The sequence below is a fragment of the Hippopotamus amphibius genome, chromosome 14 (assembly GCF_030028045.1).
Source record: "Hippopotamus amphibius kiboko isolate mHipAmp2 chromosome 14, mHipAmp2.hap2, whole genome shotgun sequence".
Classification (NCBI taxonomy): domain Eukaryota; kingdom Metazoa; phylum Chordata; class Mammalia; order Artiodactyla; family Hippopotamidae; genus Hippopotamus; species Hippopotamus amphibius.
The window spans coordinates 74,399,628-74,421,657 of NC_080199.1; the positions used below are offsets into that span (position 1 = coordinate 74,399,628).

General features: G+C 42.8%; 1 protein-coding gene across 3 annotated transcripts in view; it reads right to left on the bottom strand.

The window, feature by feature from the left end:
• MTUS2 (microtubule associated scaffold protein 2) overlaps positions 1-22,030 on the bottom strand; it is a 315,424-nt gene that overhangs the window by 267,622 nt on the left and 25,772 nt on the right. The window contains exon 3 of one of the 3 annotated variants that reach the window (XM_057707972.1): positions 12,007-12,204. The exons of 1 other annotated variant lie outside the window; for it this stretch is intronic. In XM_057707972.1, the coding sequence (XP_057563955.1) occupies positions 12,007-12,204 (198 nt within the window). The remainder of the gene's footprint in view (positions 1-12,006; positions 12,205-22,030) is intronic. One more of the 3 variants, XM_057707970.1, reaches the window with a different exon arrangement.

The following is a 22,030-nucleotide window of genomic DNA, read 5'->3' on the forward strand; positions in this document are numbered from 1 at the left end:
CTCCCTTACTTGCAAATACAAAGTTCTGCATCTCAGGAGACCCAAAGATCTGCCTTGACCTTGGGCTTTGGCTTTAGCTCTTCCTGGTCCTCCCCCTTGGGGAGGGCGGGGCAGGATAGTCGCCAAACACCGGAAGGAGTCTTCAAGAAAACCAGGAAGGGGCCGATGGAGCCCTCAAGGCTCCTTCTCCTCTTCCTGGTTACTTCCTGCCACAGGCACGTCACCATCTGCACCTCATCCCCCTCACTCTCCTTCCTCCCCCCCCAACCCAGTGCTCCTTTGACTTCATATATTTTTCTCTCCTCGCCCCCACTTTTCCCTTCTAGTTTGGATATCGTCCAACTCTGCGTAGACAGAGTGGGTTTAAGTTACTACATTTACACTGCATGAAGGTATCTTAAACACCACGTTAAATTACACATGCTCTGCTCTTCTCATACACAGAGAAAATGCTCTGAGCCCCACCACTCTGGATGACTCACTCCATCTTCTATGACCAAGGGTTATGATCCACGGTATGAACTTATAAAGCAACCAGGGAGGGATGGAGGTAGCATCTACGGTTTCAGAAAAGTCTCCCCAGCCCTAACCCCTATACAAGACATTAAAGGGATAATATGGGATCTCCATGAGTTCAATGTCATCAACCCAGGAGCCCAAAGCCTTAGTCTTCAGGGATTCATGCGGGATGTCTTCAAGTGGAAGAAAAAAATACTTGTCACTATGAATCCTACAGATGTTATGGACAGTATTATTATATCTTTCAGAAATTCCAAACTGATAATGAATCTGGAATTGTGCTGTCCAATAGGGTAGCCACTGACCACATGTAGCTACTCAGATTTGAAGTCATTAGAATAAAATAAAATTTAGAAGTTAGTTCCCCGGTTACACTAGCTGCATCTCAATGACTCAACGGCTCCATGTGACTAGTGGCCACTGTCTCAGGAGCACAGATACGACACGTATCATCATCACTGAACGTTCTACCAGATGGCCACACACGGGACCCTGTTACAAAGCAGCAGGCAGGAAATGCCTTTCTTGGCAAGATAATTAGGAATTTATATTTTAGAAGAGACTTTTACCCTTTTGTCCACAGTAGTGAATTCTGTCTCCAATTCTTGAGCCAATCAGACATACCTGCCACAAAACCAGTGATTTCCAGCTATGCTCCGTGAATTTCTTAGGGGCTGGTACAGCAGGATGGAGAAGGGAAGGGGAAAGGCAGTGAGGGTGCAGGGCTCCCTGCCTCCCTCCTCCAACCAGCACTTCTGCTTGCATGGGGTTATATTTAAATATCAGTCGATTCAAAGCTCCCGAGAAACGTTATATATTCACTCTGGGGTTTGAATTGCTCTAACTTACAGTACGACAGCAACAACAGCGGAGAGAGTGTGACCCCCACCTCACTGGGGACGGTCCTAAAATGATTGTTTCCTGTATGAAGTCATGTTCTCCAACCTCAAGTTGGCCTTCATGCTCTCCAGTTCCCTGTCACCTCTTATGATTCATTGATTTGCTCCAGGTACCATCACGTGCCTTTGTACTTTATGATATCCCAACTCCATCCTATTTGCTCTTGGCAAAAGCCCTGCTTTTTAATTTCCCAGGACGAATGAGGCTGCTGATGTGAATTCCCCGAACCTCTTTTCCTTCCCTGTAATGCTTCTCCACACTCGTCCTTCACCCCTTTCTTCCTGGTACCCTCTCCACTGTACCTGCTATCACTCCTCCTACGTGCTCTAGGAGTGGCTCCATCTATTTATTACCTGCACCTGCTTTCACCTCTGCTTCATCTCTCCTTCACTACTGGGTACCTCCTCTCAGATCAGAAGCATTCTTATGCACGGTAAAAAAAAAAAAAAAAAAAAAAGGCAAACCACACACAGACACAAAGCAACTTTTCCTGCTCCTCTACTAAGCTACCACCCTTTCCCTTCCCTCCACCAAATGCTTAATATTAATCTATGTTCTCCACCTACACCTTCCTTACCCTCTTGTAACCTGATTTCTGCCTTCTTGCATTTTGTTCAGACTACCTTCAAAGCTACCGGTGACTTCCTAATCACTACATCAGCAGACCCATCTTTCTCAATATGGAAAGTCCGCCTCTGCAGCCCTGATGGTGTTGCCTGACCACCTCCTCTCCACCAAGCTCTCTCCTCCCTGGGCTTTCCGGAGGCTCCCCGCCCCCCTCGCTGACCACGTCTTCTCTGGTGGCGCCCACCCTGCTCCCCACCTAGATGGACACACCCTGCAGAACCTGTCCTCCTCCGTCTCCCCACCCCGTCCCACTTGCACTCCCCGTGATATCAGGCACGGCTCCAAACACCACCTATTTTCCATGGCTGCTCTCCTTGGTTTCTGTCCAGCATTTCTGAAAAGCTGCAGATGTATTTATAGGATGCTGTTCTGGGAACGCAACATGACCAGAGCCCCACATACCCAGTCCTCCTCCTGAACCCCCAGTTCTGCGAGAGGCCCCTCAACCTTCCCGTCACCCCATGCTCTCAGGCAGTCTTGCCCTCTTCGTTCTGACTTTTTCCCATTTGGCCCTTTCTGTCCGTGTCCACTGGTGAAGCCCACTTCAGGCTCCCCCCAACCCTCGCCTCCCAGTTGCTGCCTCTTCTGGGAGCCAAAGACATCCCCATGTAATTGATTTTCTTTCTCATCAAAAGCAAAAGGCATTATTGATCTGTGACCCCATTTGCTGCCTTAAGGAAGACGCTGCAAGGACCTCTATGAAGCTTCCCAGATGATAATCTGTGAGTTTTACAGTGATACAAGAAAGCAGGTACTGTTGGCCAACTTCCCGGGAGAAGTCAGTATGAGCCTGGAAGCCATGCACTGCCTTGTCTCTGTTCTGATGCTAGACCAATAATCCAAGGTGACCAACATTAGGCAAAGGGCGGCAGGAAGAAGGTGACTTTCAAGAATCTTACAGCTCTGTGCTTTATTTAAAAAAAATCAGGGGAGGAAAACCTTTGAGCTGTTCTTTGTCTGTTAGTGTCGTGAAATGTCCATTTCATATAAGAGAAAAAATAACAAAATAAGGTCAGGCCAAGAAGGGAAGAATCCCTAATTCTGGCAGAACTAAGATCTCTCACCCTCTCTTCTCCAAGCTAATTAACTTACATTATCACATAATGTTTCTCAAATACAATTTTCATTATTCCCCACTTAAGAACCATAAATGATTCCATACATTTCTAGAATTCAGCCACAAGATCCCAGCTCCTGAGAGCCAAAAGTGGTCAATTCATTTAATTCAATCCCTTCCAACTTTTATAATAAAATCTGAGTCCACTGAGGTTAAGTGACTTTCCCAAAGATTATTCTATTACCATCAATGCTGATTTTATTACATATTCTGCATGCAAGTGTGGCACATTCCTTATCTTAGTTCATAGTTCAAAGTACCCTTTCTTCATTAAATATCTTGAATGTGCTAGAACAGGCAAGAATACAGCACCTAAAAACCTTTTGAAGGGCAATGTGATTTCTAACAGCTTTGCTCACGTATCTGTTCAAAATGGATAAGCGAGGTGTTACTTAAGCAATATAGAAAATATTTTCCCTTACAGGCAAGGCCAAATAACACCCAGAAGAATCTCGTTCTGATGTGTGTGTATGAAGGAAGCAACGAAAGGAAAAAAAGAACTAAATGTGTGGGAACCATTGGGAAAATTAACAGCAAGAGTCAGGGAAAACGATTCTATTTTTTTCCTTACAAAGAATACTTTAAATTACACAATTACAGATTCCAGGGAAATAGGTATTTAAAGCCAGCAGTGGCATGTGTTTGACTTCCTCATTTCCAGAGAAAATCAGCCACTTGCTTTGGGTTTTGTTCTCACTATTATCTTTTCCTACCCACCCAAATCGGGTTGAGATACCCGACAAAGTAAAACCCTAGTACAATGGAAATTAGACTCTAGCAAAATGTGAAGCTGTGTGAAGCCCTTTCCACACTGCAAAATCAAATGTTCCCATCTTTTCCTGCAGCCTTTAGAGGCACAGAAATAAAAATCAGATCCAATTCTCAGTTTCTATTTTGAGCAGAGGTTTTAGAAGCCATCAGCTTAGATTAATGTGCTACGTATTAGTCAGCTTGCATAAATACATTTCCCTTAAAGGGAACCCAGCTGAGTGTATTCTCTTAAATGATAACCTGCTAAAGGCAAGGCAGAGCCCTTTTAGAGAAAGAGATCAAAACATGACTTTCCCTATGTTTTATACATATCCACACAGCCACAAGCTTATAACCCAAAAGTAAGAGACTCCCATGAAAATCAAGTGATCATCTAGGACGGCCACCTTACAGTTTCATACATGATACAGGTTTTATAGTTCAAGGCTCAGAAAGGCATTCACCGTACTTGAGAGAGCCAATGGTAACAACTGTGAACTGGAGTGAACGCTGACTCCCTGACTCAGATGCTGTCACCACCAGTTTCCTTACCCCGAGCCAGACACGGTTAATCCACCGCGGCATTCCTCCACCTGAGCTTTTAAATCCTTCCCAGCACAGAACTTTCCGCACGTGGCCAAAGGATGGAAATATCTTCATCACCATCATCATGACTGTGCAAGGCCCTGTTCACATATATTAATTCCATGTAATGTTCGCATCAATCCTACAGTGGCTTTTGACATCTACTGAATTTAACAGTAGTAATATTATTCTTATTTTACAACGAGGACGTCGAGGCACAGAGAGAGTAAGTGCCCAGCCCAAAGTCACAGAACTAGCAAGTGACAGGCGTAGAGTGCAGACCCAGCAGTGCACCTCCAAGACCACATTCCTCACCACGACACTACATTGCATCCTGAGAAAGGAAAGTCCATACAGAGAGAGGATGGGATTTTAACCTTCTTCCATGGAAGCTTAAACTAAAATGGAATTTCTCAAATACACACACACACGAAAACAAACCATGACGTAAACAGTGCAGGGAACCCTCCAAGTTCCATCACCAAGCTTCAAGGATCATCACATTTTTCCTTCTCTTTTCTTATCTACCCTGCCCCCTCCAGTTGTTGTTTGTTTATTTTTTTCTTTGCTGGATTATTTTACAGCGAATCCAGAACATTGTCATTTCCTAAAAGTAGTACAGGATAATTAGATCTGAAGATATAATGCAGTAGGGCTGAGACAGCCCAAGGGGACTTGAGGTGCATGGGGTCTTTTCTCACCCCCAGTCAGGAGGGTCAGGTGCTCCTTCCTTCGGGCACCTCCTCCCCCCACCCCTCCCCAACACTTGCTGTCTCCAACTACAGCCACACTAACCGCTCCCTGCAGGGATGCACTTGGATACCCCCAGCTCCGCACTGCACTCTAACTTCACAGGCTGTCCTGGCCACAGCAGCCCCAGCACCGAGCTCCACGCTCACCCCATAACAGATGCTGAGAGACTGCAGGATTGGGGAAGGGAAAGTGGACGATCTGATCTTCACAGAACAAGACAACCCCCCCCCAAATGAGGCAGTTCAATTAGACATTATTTTTACATACTGTAAATAAAAATATTATCCCCCCTCCAATTTCAGTTTATCTTACTTTCAACCATAAACGGTCAGCTTTCTTCAAAACAAAGCAAAACAAAACACATTTACACTCTAATCTCATCTCTGCGTAGACGTGATCATCGTTCGAGTGTTTTGAAAAGGGGTGTGCGAGGACATCAATAAGGCTCAATCTCAAATAGGCAATAGCTGCTCTGAAATTTAACCTCACAGGGTCCCTTTCAGCTCCTTTTTCCATGAATAAAAAATGACTCCCTCTTTGCCAACGGAACATGAGATACGTTGATGGCTATCTCAGAAGGAGTTATTAATAATGCTTCTTGTCGACTCTGGTCTTATTTAGAATGCATGTCAGATACAGAAAATCAAACATGTCATGTATGTAGAAGAATTCTGTAGCGTTCATAAACGCTGAAGTTAACAGTGCAAAGAGCTTTTGTATTAACCCTTACTCTCACTGATTAACCTTCCAAAACGGTTAGTGATTTCCACTTCAGATCATTACCTCCAGAACCCAAATCTTACTCAGTAATTAAAAGAACACTTACCTATTTAAGTACGAAAATAAGAACTAAAATTCTATTAGTTTGATGAGGATATCCAATCTGTCTCAATGGAGATCTCCAATTTTGGAAACTTTGAAATTCCCTCAGGAAAAGCCTCAACAGTTGGGTTTTAGCCTGATTCTTTTAAAATGGCTAATTACATGCAAGGAGGTATACAAGCTCCTCGACATTTGTGAGCCTAGTCGTTCAGTCTACATGATGATTTAGCTCTGAATATAATTATACGACAAGTGCCCTATCATCTTTGCTACCCTCTGAGCTGCGTAAATTACCCACGGGTGCACCACAGTCAACAGAAGCAACATTTCAGAGACAATTGAGACAATTTAGAAAAGTGTGAAAACCACGATGCTGGAACTTCACCAACTATCAAGACCTGTGACAAAGGGAAAATGCGTTCCTGGTACAAAATACTTCTGAAAGTTGCCCAGGTTCCTCTCTCAAAGGTCTCTCTTGTTCCATACTCTCACAGAAGAGAAAATTGCTTCACTTGGAGAGAATTTCTCTTGAAATTCGACTAGTGGAAAACCCATGCTAGGTAGTGTGAGGGATGCTAAAATTAGGGGGAGACACGTCCTTTATCCTCAAAGAGCTGACAATCTACAGGGGAGACAGCACATAGAAACAAATGACTCTCTAGAAGTGTACGGGAGAAGCCACAAGAGTGCACAAGCACAGGGCACTAGGAGCTCCTAGGACCTCAGGCTCACAGATGAAGGAAGGCTTTTTAGAGGAAATGGTATTTGAATCATGCCTGAAAATGACCAAGTCTATAGAGAGACTTGTGGGGAGGGGAGAGCATTCCAGAAACAAATGGTTTAAAGCAACACCCAAGACAGGAAAGCACACAGCCCTCAGAGAAAGCTGTGAACAGCTCTGGTTGTCTGGTGGAGGGTGTATGTCAGGGGACTGGGTGAGTGGAGGGTGAGAAGGGGGCTGGGCAGGTCACGGAGGACGGGGAACTTCTGGAAAGCAGCAGAAGGGAGCACAGGGACACATGCAGCGTTCACAACAGGCTCAAAGGAAAATTATCGAGGACCACGTGCCTTGTGGATTAGAGAGTGAAGATGTACTGGGAATAGTTTAGGTGACATAGGTTTAAACAAAGATGAGGAGGAGAGAAGAAGAGGACAGAGTAAATGCAGCACAGAATGGGTCAGATTTGATCACTGAACACAAAGGAAGGCCAAAAAAAAAAAAAAAAAGTGAGAGGTAACCCTGAGTCTAAAATTTCCAGCCTCAGAAGCCAGGAGATCACAGATGTCATTACATCACAGAGCAACTTTGAGAGCACAAGTTTCATTTGGGGAGAAGTGTTTAGTTTGAGGTGACCTGAGTCACCTAGCTGGAGATATCTGACAAGTCATTTGAAATGCAGATGAGTAGTTCTGCAGAGAAGTTGGGGCTGGAGATATGGATTTGGTACCGTGTCCTAAGTGCTAAGAGCTGAACCTGTGGACAAAAGGACCAAGGGGAAGACTACAGAATTGGGAGAGACACATTCTGAGGACAAGCCCTGGGGAGTGCAAACACTGGACTTTGGCACCCAGGAGACAGGACCCCCCATGATGAGCTGGCAGGCGGCACCGGAAATGGCAACCCCTCAGCTTCCGGAGGTTGTGTGGATATATCAACAGCTCCTCCCAAGGATCTCCTAGAGAGAGCCCATCTCCACCTCCCCCAATACCGCCCAGCTTACAACCCCCTCTGAGAAGCTCCCTGATCACCCTAATCATGGGCTTCTATCCAACTCTGTGTCATTGTCAAGGCTGTGGGCACACGGATCCGTGCATCGGGCAGCTCCTCAGTCCACATTCAGCTCTATCTCCAAATCTCCAAACATCCTACTACTTCCCTGCACCAGAAAACAACAAAACAAAACAGAAAAACAGGAGAAAACCCTTCAGATTTCTTTTTTATTTCTCTTTTCAAAATCTCTGTCTCATGATTTGTGGTCCTAGCTCACCACACAGAGAAAATGTGAGAATATTGCAGAAGAGAAGAAGAGGAGGAGAAACCGGAAAGGACAGCTTCAAATGCCACCTCCTACATGTTATTTTCTGGTCGATATTTTCTCCTTCTTGAGCACCAATAGGCGAGGTGCTATTCAGATTCCACAATGAGAAATGATCCTCTACATAAATTATTCTATCCTTGGGTGATATGATCTATTTTCATTAATAATTAATTCATGAAACCCTAACTCTTCCTATTTCCCCCTCCACACATACCCCCCCAAAGGTTATAACTTTAAATTACACCTCCTTACCCACTGGGAAAATCAAGTCTACAAACCTGACTGCTGGTAAATTTGACATTAGGTATACTCTGGGCTATAGTATGTTACCAACACTAAATGCCACTGTAACTGTTCTTCTCTACGTTTCTATTGCCTAAAGCATACTGGAGATTTTTTTTTTTCCTTCTCCAATAAGTATTAAAAAATGATGAGCTACGTACGGAGTCACACCTGCTCAAATCCTATGATTTTAAGCTTAAATTTAAGTTTTAAGTTAGAGAATTATTTTTTTTCCTGTTCAGTTTCAATCTTAAAAAAAAAAAAGCTGTGGGTCACGACCTAGTGTAATTTGAAGTTTTATTTGAGGCCAACTTCCTAACCTTCAACAAGGTGAACCTGTACAGGAGTGAAGGGAGGTGGTCTCCTGCAGCACAGTGAGGGCAAAGTTTGTGTGCTGATCCAGAGGAACTGGGCTGCTAGAGGGAGGGAGGCAGCCTGAACCCACCAGGAGCACTGCCTCACCCCGCGAGCTGCTCGCCAAACAGCCGGCTTCTTCACACGATGGAAGGTTCCCCATCACCTGGAGCGAGTACACACGTGGGAAGGGACAGGGCAGGGACAGGTGGGTTGGGCCTGAGGGGGCTGCTTCACTTATAGAAAGAAACGACTTTACATCACGAGTGTGGCTTTACCATACCTGGCAGCTTTGAGAACTGAACAGAGGAAGAAGAACACCCTCCCAGGATGGGAGCAAGTCATTCTGATCTCAGTTTGCTCAGCTATAGAACGCAGGGGAGGACAGGATGCTAAAACACCCTCAGGGTCTAGGGACCTACAGACGATTCCTTTCCCTTTGTCAGCCCCATTTGCCAACAGAAGGTCAGAAGACAGAGCAGGGTACTCGCCTTGGGAAGCCCTTGCCCAGGGGGCTTGAGTGAATGGTGTGGAGCCCAAGTCTGGGGTGGAGGGCAGACTCCATATGGAAGAGCTGAGACCCACACTCAGGGGGCTCCCAGGCCCCCCTTACAGTCAGCATCGCTTGCCCAGCAGGACCCAGGAGAATGGCACAGAAGAGTCGCAGCGAAGCCAAGGTCGCCCACGAAACGCTGGTAGGTTCATAACAAATCACTTAAAAGTGTCCCCCATACGGCATTCACAGTCACACGGACGCTGTCAGACTGTCTATAGGCACGTGAGTATGTAAAATCATGAGCTGCACATTTGCAAATAGTTCCTCGTTATAATCATGTTTCAGATTTTGAGGCACCTACTTACCTCGGAGAAATCCCTTATTATAGTGAGATTCCTAAAATGAACCCTAAGTGAAAGTAGTGTCTAAAGAAAGACAAGAAACAAAAAAGGAACCAACTCTGATATCATGTTAGCTGTTTCCATGAGCTAAACCAGCAACCAGCTCCTAGGATTTGACCTAAAGGCCTCTCAGCACTTATCATCAAAGCATCATGTGTCCACTAAAGAAGAGGAACAAAAGTCTTCTAGACATTAACTCTAATAACAAGTGTAAGTGTAATGGTTAATGGTATTAAGACATCAAATATGAACTCGCCAGGAAAATCTTAGCATTTTTCATGTGGAGAGCTGTCTGGAAGGGATTATGGTAGTTGAATCAAGTTGGAATAAGAGACAGAGACAGAGTGAGAGACGGGGAGGGGAGAGGGGAGGAGGAAGAGAGATTGAGAAGGAGATTGATTTTGTATTATTTTTTCAACTTCCTCTCTCTAAGCTTGTTTTTTCTCTATCCTTTCTTGGGTTTACAGAGCTCATGGGTGGAACATTTGTACCTCTGTAGTTCATAGTTCTAAAGCTTGGTCTACCTGGTTACTCCTATTCTGTGATTTACTGGTGAAGGACAAATTTTATATATAGATAGGTGGCAAGTAATTAAAAATCAATTCTAAATGCTGTTTTTAGACATAGAAAACAGTTCTGAACAGAGTAAATATTGCTTTTACTATGAAGTCTTTAAGCCAGGAGTTATTTTCTCTGGCACATAACAGCTTGTGTCGCCCTGGGTGCTTGGGGAGTCCCTAGCTACTATCCTTTGAAGCACAAGTGAGAAGAAACACCCTAAGCACACCTGGAATTATTCCGTCCACACCTGTCAGCTCTCCTTTTGAAAAAGCTGCTGCCATGGGGACATGGCTCAATTCACCTTGAGGTTAATTTTTTTTTTTTTAAGAAATCAGAATCTTAACTCTTTCCTTGGAAAGATACATATCATATGAGGTTTTTTATCTTTCATGCTCCATCTAAAGGAGAAACATGCCACTGGGAATTTCACTACAAAAATGATGGCAAATCATTGCTCCTCTGTTTCAAAACCTTCAGGCTGTTAGTATGCACACACACATCTGAAAATAAGAGTTACACATCTGCAGACAGTTCTCTATTATGTTCATGTTAAGCTCTTGAGACGTGTACTGTGCCATGATGCCATGCCCGATGCCAGTGGGGATTCCCATGTGAAAGTAGGTCTGAGACACAGCACCTTCAGGGAACCAGGTGAGCAAAGAACCTCTCAGAAATGCTGACAAACACGTCAAGATGAAAGAAAAGGTAACGCATTACTTTTAGGAATAACCAGGTAGACTAACATTCAGGACTACAGAGGTACAAATGTTCCACCCATGAGCTCTGTAAACCCAAGAAAGGATAGAGAAAAAACAAGCTTGGAGAGAGAAGACTGAAAAAATAATACAAAATCAATCTCCTTCTCAATCTCTCTTCCTCCTCCCCTCCCCGCTCCCCATCTCTCACTCTGCCTCTGTCTCTTATTCCAACTTGATTCAACTACCATAATCCCTTCCAAACAGCTCTCCACACGAACACCGCGAAGATTTTCCCGGCAAATTCTTACTACCCAGCATTTGAGGTGTCATGGCTTCAGATCCAGTAACAATGCCTTTGAAGTAGACGCGGCTGAGATGGAGCTTGGTCCTCAAAGGCTCGGCCGAACGGGGCGGCCTCAGGGTCTTCTTTAGGAACAGCACTGGTGTGAGCCGCTCAGAGGCTGTTAACTCATGCTTGAAAATACAGCTTACAGCACCAGTGTCAGGAACCAGGCCTGGGGTGACACCATCTCAGCTAATGGGGACCTCTCTGGGCACAGATGGACAGAAGCGCACTGGCTTTCCCTATTTTTAACATTGCTTAGTTAACTTTTAGAAATCGAGTGCTCCACCAATATGAAGGCGTGACAGGTAATCACAGGTGATTAAAATGATTCTTTCCACTAACATTTCACGCCTAATATGTTTCATGGTAGCAGAACATAGTAATAACCCTTTTGGCTCTTTCTTTGGCTTCTTACCTAGAATGCATGAGGCAAAGGGCTCCGGGATTCAGTCCCTGGATAAGTCATTTTCTAGATTTAAGAGTCATTTAAAAGCCTTTTTCTGGTACAATAACTCCCTACAACTTAGAAAATGGTAGTGCCAAACAGGCTTTTATTTTTCCTTCAGTAGATTGTTTTTAACGTCCCAACAATGGTAGATTAAGGTAGTCAACCCAAATTCTTAGCTTACACACGAAGAAAATGCAACCCTGCTGCACCCACACGCTGACTCGCCACCCGCACGCTGACTCGCCCTCTGCTGGTCCGGCCTGTCTGGGGACAGCAGCGTCCCCTGCCCACCCGTCGGCCCCACTTACGGTTGGCCAGCCGGCCTGGCTCGGGCTGGGCGCTGTCCACCGACTGGGTGCTGGACACCGAGGACACGCTGGAGCTCCGGACAAAGCCAAAGGCCGCCAGCTTGGCTGCCGGGAGACGTGAGTAGCCAGGAGGACGAAGTCCAGATTTGGGTAGCGTGGATTTTGCAGCATTTGAACTGGAAGCTTTCTTTAAATCTGCTAAAATGAACCCAAACCAGAAAAAAAAAAATCTCAGTCGATAGCAAGATGGAGAAGACACAGATAGTGAATACCAACCCAGCTCCAGCACAAACAGACCACAGTTATCTTGGAGGGTCTGATTCAGCACATTCACAAACACATCTTTATGAGAAAGGGCCCTCACTGAGGGCCAGGCGCCTCAGAGATGCAAAGAGGAAGAGAGATAGCAGGCAGATGAGACCAGAACAGACAACTCACCCTCTTATAAGGCCATAAAGACAGGTATAAAGTGCTCAGGGAGCTGAATGGAATGAGGACTGTTGCAGGTCACCCTAGAGTTGTAAAGCTGGGATACAGCTCACTTCTGACATATGATGCGTGAAGAACCCTGTGGCCAAATAATCATCAGCAATTATAAACTGTATGTAAATAAGTCATAGAATTGCATACAAAGAATCATTTACTAACCTTTGGTGGTTGTAGGAATGAAGGGAAAGAGCACAGACTGTGGAGCTGGCCAGGATGAAATCTAGTCTCTACCAATTACTAGCTATGTAACCTCAGGCACTTGACCTAACACTCAGAACCACAATTTCCTCCCATGGAAGGAATGCAGTTGGTAAAACTGGCCTTGAGGGTTTAGTGTATTATTGCTTGTAACACAGAACTTGACAGGTGCTTAAACAGATGCTAGGTTTCATTCTCTCCTTTTTCTGTTTTTCCATTTTTCCGTTTTTATGTTAGTCTGAACTTTAAAATTAGTTTCCAGATATGTGCAAAGCCAGCTAATTCTGAAATAATAAGACATTATTATAAATCCATGATCTCAGCACCCCTGTGTCTGAGCTGGGCTCCATGCATAGCCACTGCGATAACTGTCCCAACCCTATGAGCAGTCTCTCAATACTAGATAGGACAGGAACGTTATCAATATACAAATGCTCTTTAATGGCATTTGAAAGGAAGAAGGGCCAAGCGTCCTACTATTAGTATAACTGTCCTAGCCAAGCCACTTAACAACTTTCGCTACAGCCATATTTACTGTGAGTGCTTGTGTTCAGATCTTTCAGCAGTATTCTTACACTACAGTCAGGCAACTCTTCATTATCTACTGAAAGCTCAACAAGGTTGCATACTAATTTAAGAAATGGACCATTTATAAAAAAAAATTCAAGGTCTAAAAATCAATGAAGAGTCTACAGATTAGAAAGCATCTATATGTGGAAATGTATATAGAACCAACAGACACCAGGCTGGGCCTACGGTGCCCCTTCCTCAAGCAGCAGCTTCCCTGAGAGTGAGGCCATGGCGGAATCTCTACAACTGTGGTTTCCTGACTTCTGGGTCAGGATGAGGAGAGGGAGGAATCAGGCGAGTGCAAAGGGAAGATGGAATAGTGAGTAGGGGCTGCAAGCATTCCCAACTCAGGTCTGTCCTGATGCCTGGAAAAAATGCTCAACTAGGACAAAGAAGAAATAATCACTGTTTAACAAGTAATATTGGCCCTTTTGTAGCAGCAATTAAATGTCATGTCAATGCCTTCAAATTATTGTTCTCTGCTTCTTTAAAAGACATAAAATTATATGAATAACTAAAAATATTTATTACTGGGTTTGTAACAGACATAGATGTAAAAAGGAGAAAGTGGGAGCAGAACTATATAGGAATAACATTTCTGTATCTCACTGACATTAGTATAAATATTAAGTAGATTCCGATAATTTAAGATGATACAGCAAGCTGAAGAGCAATCAGTAAGAAGACAACTCAAAAAAATATAGTGAAAAAAATCACCAAAGGAATTAAAATGCTACACTAGAAAATACTCAGTGCAAAAGAAAGCAGTAATAAGTAGAGAAACAAAAAAGACATGAGGCAGACAGAAAACAAATAGCAAAATAGCACACTTAGGTTAACTATATCAATAGTAACACTAAACGTGAATGTATTAAACAATCCAGTCACAAGGCAGAGACTGACAGATTGGATGAAAAACGAGACTGAAACATATGCTGTCTGCTAGACAGACATTTTAGATTCAAACATACAATTATTTAAAAGCAAAAGGATGGGAAAAAACACATTATGCAAAGAACAACCACCAGAAAACTGGAGTGGCTATATTCATAGCATGCAAAACACATTTTAAAACAAGAAAGAGATAAAGAGGGATATTTTTATCATGATCAAAAGTCAGTCCATCAGGCAGATGCAGCAGTTGTCAGTGTATATACATCTAAAACAGGATCCTCAAATACACAAAGCAAAAGCTTACAGAACTGATAGGAGAAATAAATAATTCAAAATAATGGTTGGAGACTTCAATACCCCACTTTCAATAATGGAACAACTGAGCAGAAGATCAACAAGACAACAGAAGACAAACACTATAAACCAACTAGACCTATAGACATCTATAATAAACACTCCATCCAACAGCAGCAGAATATACATGCCTCTCAACTGTACAGAGAATCTTCTCCAGGATAAACTAAATATTAGGTTATAAAAATAAGCAGCATTAAATTCAAAAGGACTGAAATGATACAAGTGTATTCTTTTCTTGTTTTTGTTTGTTTATTTGTTTTTTGCTTATTTTTGTTTTTCCATCTAAAGTGGTTGGATAGTCCCAACAAATGCTCAGCCCTGCAATACATACAGATTCAATACTTTCATTGCTGAGAGAGTTCATGGTCATTGCCAATCCACCATTCTCCAACTTACCCTCCCTGACCTTTAATAACAGAATCAGGGCCCAGCAACACCTTGGCAGAAACAGATGCCAGTGACATAACCAAGTAGCATCATGTGAATATACAGGAGATTACATGCTGTAACAAAGTAATGATGCCACTTTTCTTGCATCTGGTTTTGGAACACATTTCCTATTGACTGTATTGTATATCTGAAATCAAAATTGTCCATCACAACTCTACTCCCCTGAGCTAGCCCTACCCATTCACATTCATTATGCACAGTAACTGGAAAGAAAAGCCATAAAAATTCACCTCCATTTTGACAACACATTAAGATCCCTGTGGTTGCACTACCATCAACTGCATTCTGCAAACTCCTGCCCCTTGGATTTGTACTCATTTTTTGAATCCTACCTCTGTCTCCTTAGATGTGTCACCTGACTGTGATTCCCTGATACTTCCTGTCCCTTCTCAAAGGACTATGTTTGACTCGTCTCTGTAGATCTCCTTCTCTGTGGATGACTAAGATCAAGCCTGTTGAGCCTAGTCAAGTTGACTTCAGCCTCACAAGGGTTATCTATGATTTATTTCCAGGCTTGGATTGCACAGGACTGAATTAGTTCCTAAGTGCAAGCTGTAACTCTCTCCGAAAGTAAAATGTTACACGGATTTAAGAGGTGTTTACACAAACCTAAACACGTGATAAAATTTCATAGAATGACATACACATGTACACACACACACCCACACACACAAGAGTGCATGTAAAAGTGAGTAAGATCAGAGTAAGTACTGTAGTCTAGTTAATAGTATTGTTCCAAAATTAATCTCCTGGGGTTTCTTTCCTTTTTTTTTAAATTGTAGTTGCTTATGGGAATTGCTAAAACATGATTCAACATATAAAAATCAGCTGTATTTCTATACACTTGCAATGAATAATCCAAAAATGAAGTTAAGAAAATTTCACTTATGATGGCAACAAAGAGAATAAAATACTTAGGAACTGTAGCAAAGGGTCAGACTCTATTTTCTCAACGTTTGATTGATCACAGCTATCAACTCACAAAACCTGAACCCTCTCCTGTACTCCCCACGCCCTCCTGCCCCGCATGAGAAAGCTGATGAGAAAGCCCAGTGCTCCCTCCTTTGGTGCTGGCAGGAGGTTCTAACTACACAGGTCCCTGCTACTGCCACTAAACCCTACCCCATCCCACCTGTAACAACAGTAAAAAAGAACTTAGCCAGTGCCCCTTTTCCTGGCTCTCTCAGGCATGCCAGGCATGTCTGAAAGGCCTGCCCATCTCTCCCCAGAGACCTCAATAATGTGAGTCTTAAACTTCTTCATACCCTCCTGCCTTGCATATGGCATCATCAGTCTTGACATCCAAACCAAACTGGGGGTGGGAGGTCCATCCTACTGACACAGGCTGGGACCTGGGACCCTTTGCTGCAATGCCTGCACCTGGACAAACATCTCCTCCAGCAACAAAATACAAAGAAACTATAAGGTTCTAAAAATAACTGTGTGCATGTGCAGTTGGGGCAAATTATAGACAAGAAGGTACAGAAAGACCCAAAGAACCCAACTGCCACTTCTGAACAGCTGGGAGCGAAAACAGGATGTCAGGAGCAAAAGTAGGGTCCTGCGTGTGCCCCCCTGCCCTCAGCACCACCAAACGGGCGGGCAAACCACCTGAGCCACCCCTCCAGCCTGACCCCTGGACACACCCCTACCCTCACCCCGTATAAAGAACTAGCTTGCCCCTCCTCAGGGAACAAGCAAGGGAACCTCTTGTTTGTTCTCAGCCCCCCTGCTGCAGCAGGGGCCCCAATAAAGCCTGGCCTGAATTTCTTATCTATTGATTGGGGAGGCAAAGGACCCTGGTTCGTATCACTGCCTCTTCGTGGTGGCCACAACAATAGGTGCTCTGATCAGCATACTGAGATAGTGAAGAGCATCACAGGGAGTCTTTCTTCTTGCTCTGCTTGTTAACTAGCTCTGCTGCCTAATAGCAAGCATGCACTTCGACCTGCTGCTGGCTGGATAGTTGGTGCTTTGAGTTGTGCTGCTTTGTGCTGCATTTAGTGAGTCCTACAGAGCCTCTGTTGTTTATACTTACCCGACCTAAGTTGGAAATGTCAATAATCAATTGGCTTTTAAGCACAGGATTATGGGATTGGAGTGGGGCCCTTCTTAGAGTGACCTTGGTCATATGTCTTAGCATGGACCTATGTGTACATCTTGGAATGGAGTTGTGACTGATGCTTGGCTCAGGGGAAAGACTACCTTGTCCTATATACAGGCCCACTGGGTGGTCACTCATGAAAAAGCAGTCATTAGGGGGAAAAAAAGACCAAAAAAAAAAAAAAGTCAATATGTGAAGTGCTGAGGTCTGCACTCCTAAGAGCAGACGGCTCGGCAGGACCCTGAAATAGCTCTGCTGCCGCCTATGCCTCTGTCGTGACAAAAATCTTAATCCTCAGGGTTACAGAGAAAAACACCCATGGCATCTCTGTGGACAGCAAAGTAGTTAATTCAAACCCGTGCAGGATCCTTAAATCCCATACAGCAGCTACCGCCATGGGGAGGTCCCACCCCAGATGATGTGCTCTCTGGAAGAAATTTATCAATACAGGCAGAGTACAGAGAACCCCCATTAAAAACAACACAGGGAAGAAAAAGACTGGGGGTGGGAGGAGGGGGAAAAAGAGAGAGAAAGAAACTGGCAATATTTATAAGAGACAAAAGGTGGGAACAATGCAAACGTTCATCAACGGATGAACGGATAAACTGGTGAATGGATAAACTGATGAACGGATAAACAAGACGCGGAAGGCAGACACACTGCAATATTTTTCAGCAGTGAAAAGAACTGAGGTACTGATACACGCTACAATAAGGATAAACCTTGAAAACATTAAGGCAAGTGAAAGAAGGCAGACACAAAAGGCTGCACATTGTTTGATTCAATAATATGAAACGTCCAGAACAGGCAAATCTATAGGAATAGAAAGTAGGTTAGCGGTTGCCAGGGGCTGGGGTTTGGGGAAATGGGGAGGGCCTGGTAACAGGCATGAGGTTTCTATGAAAATCTTCTAAAACTGATGGTGGTGACGGTTGCACAATTCTGTGAATAGACCGAAAACCACTGAACTGTATCCTTTAAAAGGGCGAATTCTCTCTCGTCTATGAATTATGTATCGATAAAGCTGTTATATTCAAATAAAAGTTTCTTTTGAAAAAGAATAAATCTTGTCTTCAGTTCAGTAACAGGCTTACACCGAGCTAGAGCAATGGTGATTTTCCTAATCTCTATCAGAATCTTCACTTTCAAAGGGTCTGTGACAGATAGAGGACTTGGTCTGTCATTGTGAGTCCTCCACAAAAACCTCTTCTAACAGGCAAATGGAAGAAGTGTACTGTACAGCAGATCAAAGACCCTTGCAAGTGAATGTGGCCATAATGGGGAAATTAAATAACTTCAAAAATTAATGAACATTAAAAAAGAAAAAACCTCTAGGATCAAATATTCAAATCCCACGCAAAGGAGCATAAGTGGGTTCACTTCTTTTATTTTTATAAAGGCTCTATATTCTGTCAAGATTTTGCAAAAAAAAAAAAAAAAAGATACAAATTCCTGTTTGAACAACAAAAGAGATTTTGCTGCTACTAAGTGCTTAAAAGATGTGTTGCTCTTTCAAAGTAATGCTGTTTTTCTTTCGAAAGATGAATGCTTTGAAGTATGCAAATCTTCACATCTAGAGGAAACATGAAAAGTTGTATTTGTTCTCAGCTTTTTTCCTTCTGTGTTGATTCCCGTTTAAATATGATTTTGCAATGCTGGAAAATATCTCAATCAACTAGAATCAGATTACAGTGCTTTAAGGTTCAATATTGTATTGATAAAGGTCTATGCATCCTTGAACAACATGCTTGACATCCCAGGCAGTAAAATAAAGATGTTAAGAGTGTAAATGTATATCCATCCAATTCAATATCTATTCACAGAAGGCACCATGGGCAAGGCACTTTACGACGTACTGTGGGAAATTCAGAAACAAAGAAGCAGTCCCTAAGGGGGGCTTACAACCTATGGGAGTAGAGGCATTTGTTGATCAATAACCACAGTCTAGAAGAAGGGGAAGAGCAGGGCCAGAACAGAGGCCAGACTTAGTGCTATGGGAAGAAAAGAACTAAAGAAAGGCAAAATCATCAAGTAGAATGACTCGGAGTTTTTATTCAAGGCCCATTTTCTCCTTATTTTATATTTGAAATGGTTTTTTCCTGGTATATTTATATGCACAGAGTAACATATTATTTGAACCAAACTAGGTTATTTTAATTTTACTATAGTTCTTCTCAGTTGCTTTTAAAAACAGTTTCTTCTTTCACAGATATTTTGTAGAGAGGTGGTTTGCTTTGTTCAAGTGGCTGAGAAGCAATTCCTCTCTCACTTTGCTCGGGAATAAGAATAAACAGCAGCTGCTTTTACCAAGTTTCCTTCACACTGGGAAACAATAAGCAAAAAATTTTAATGTTAAATCTGCAACCATCCCACAGGAGACAAGAAAGACACAATTAAAGAAAACAAGGAAAGTGGTACATTTCAGTCTTGTACTAAATCTGGGTTTGATGGTAATATCAAGTGTATCATCTCAGACAGACTCATACTCTCTGAATCCGTTTCCTCACATGAAAAATGAGGATAAAACCATCTACCCATGATAATGATAGGAGGGACACTGCCTCTAAAATGCATAACCTATTGCCTGGCATGGAGTAAACACCCAATTAGTGATTGGCATTGCAAACTGTTATCATTAACACCACCATTGTTGCAATTGCAAAAAGCATCTCCCCAGCAAAGGGAGGAAATAAAACAGAACACAGGTCAAGGTTACAAGTGAGCCAGCTTCCAGGATGGTACTCCAATGATCCTCACCGGTGAATCAGAGCTCATCTGTGTGCAAGTGAAATACTGTAGAAGTGACAGGTTGTGACTTCTGAGTCTAGGTCAAAGAAAGATAATGCAGGTTCTCCCTTGGGTTCTTGGGTTGCTCAGTCAGGGAGAAGCCAGCCATCAGATATTTAAGCAGCCCTACGACGAGAAGAAGAACTGAGGTCTCCCACCAACAGCCAGTACCAACATGTCAGTCATGGGAGTAAGGTCTTCATCCTGGAAATGGGTTCTCCATCCTCAGTCAAGCCTTCAGATAACTGTAGACTTAACTGAATGTGACTGCCACCTCACAAAAGGCTCCAAGCAAGGATCACTCAGCCAAGCTGTTCCCAAATTCCTGACCCACAGACGCCATTACATCATAAATGAGTATTATAGTTTCAAGCTACTAAGCTTTGGGGTGATTTGTCATTCAGAAACATATATCTAACACACCCCTGGAAGAGGGGTGTGACCATAACAGGAATCTGCTATATAGGAGCATCTTTAGTACCAGGAAGAGGGCAGAAGCTGTAAGGAATTTGGAGACAGCATTAGTGAAAGCCTAAAGAACTTCAAAAAGACTTTTAGCATAAGCCTATGGCCCTTGAGGAAGCTGTCCGTGAGGGTTTAAAGTGAGGGAACTGATGGGAAATGAACCCGCGCTAATTGGTGGCTGAAAGTTTAACAACGTTACCTGCTGTGATATGTGGATGTAGACATTGGATCTAAAGAACTTACCGCTCCAGTTAAGGATATTTCCAGGTAGAGTGCTGAAGATGCTACCCAGCTGCTTCTTACTATTCTGGTAAAATGGAAGAGCAGAAGGGTAACTTAAAGATTTTAATATAAAGTAGCTGTTAAACATTAAGAATCTATGACTCACTGAAAATTCCCAGCCTCTCTAAATGGCAAACAATATCAAAATCAAGAAATGGCTTCTGGCAAAGGTCATCTCTAGACCACTGTCAGAAAAACACGGTTGAGGGATGAAGCAAAGGGATGATGGTAAAACCCTTTGGTTAGACTTCAGAAAGATCTAAGGCAATGCCTGAAATTATTGTTAAGTTTAATGCTTCAAAGAAGCTTTAGATGGTTGTCCCTCAGAAGAAGTTCAAGATAGAGGAAATCTTATTTTAAGTGATTTGGAGATGTGGTGTTCTTCTAACGGAGTGAATCCAATAATATTCATAGCAGACTCACAAATTTTTAAGAGAATTATATTAACAGAAATACTGCCAGCTCACCAGAGATAAACTATGGCCAACTAATCTATGACAAAGCAGGCAAGAATATACAATGGAGAAAAGACAGCCTCTTCAATAAGTGGTGTTGGGAAAACTGGACAGATACATGTAACAGAATGAAATTAGAGCACTCCCTAACACCATACACAAAAATAAACTCAAAGTGGATTAGAGACCTAAATGTAAGGCCAGTCACTATAAAATCCTGGAGGAAAACATAGGAAGAACACTCTTTGACATAAATAACAGCAAGATCTTTTTTGATCCACCCCCTAGAGTAATGGAAATAAAAACAAAAATAAATAAGTGGTGCTGGGAAAATTGGACAGCTACATGTAAAAGAATGAAATTAGAACACTTCCTAACACCATACACAAAAATAAACTCAAAATGGATTAAAGACCTAAATGTAAGGCCAGACACTAGAAAACTCCTAGAGGAAAACATAGGAAGAACAACTCTTTGACATAAATCACAGCAAGACCTTTTTTTGACCCACCTCCTAGAGTAATGGAAATAAAAACAAAAATAAATAAGTGGGACCTAACGAAACTTCAAAGCTTCTGCACAGCAAAGGAAACTATAAGCAAGATGAAAAGACAACCCTCAGAATGGGAGAAAATATTTGCAAATGAATCAACAGACAAAGGATTAATCTCCAAAATATACAAGCAGTTCATCCAGCTCAATATCAAAAAAACAAGCAACCCAATCAAAAAATGGGTAGAAGACCTAAATAGGCATTTCTACAAAGAAGACATACAGATGGCCAAGAGGCACTTGAAAAGCTGCTCAACAACACTAATTATTAGAGAAATGCAAATCAAAACTACAATGAGGTATCACTTCACACCGCTCAGAATGGGCATCATCAGAAAATCTACAAACAGTAAATGCTGGAGAGGGTGTGGAGAAAAGGGAACGCTCTTGCACAATTGGTAGGAATGTAAATTGATACAGC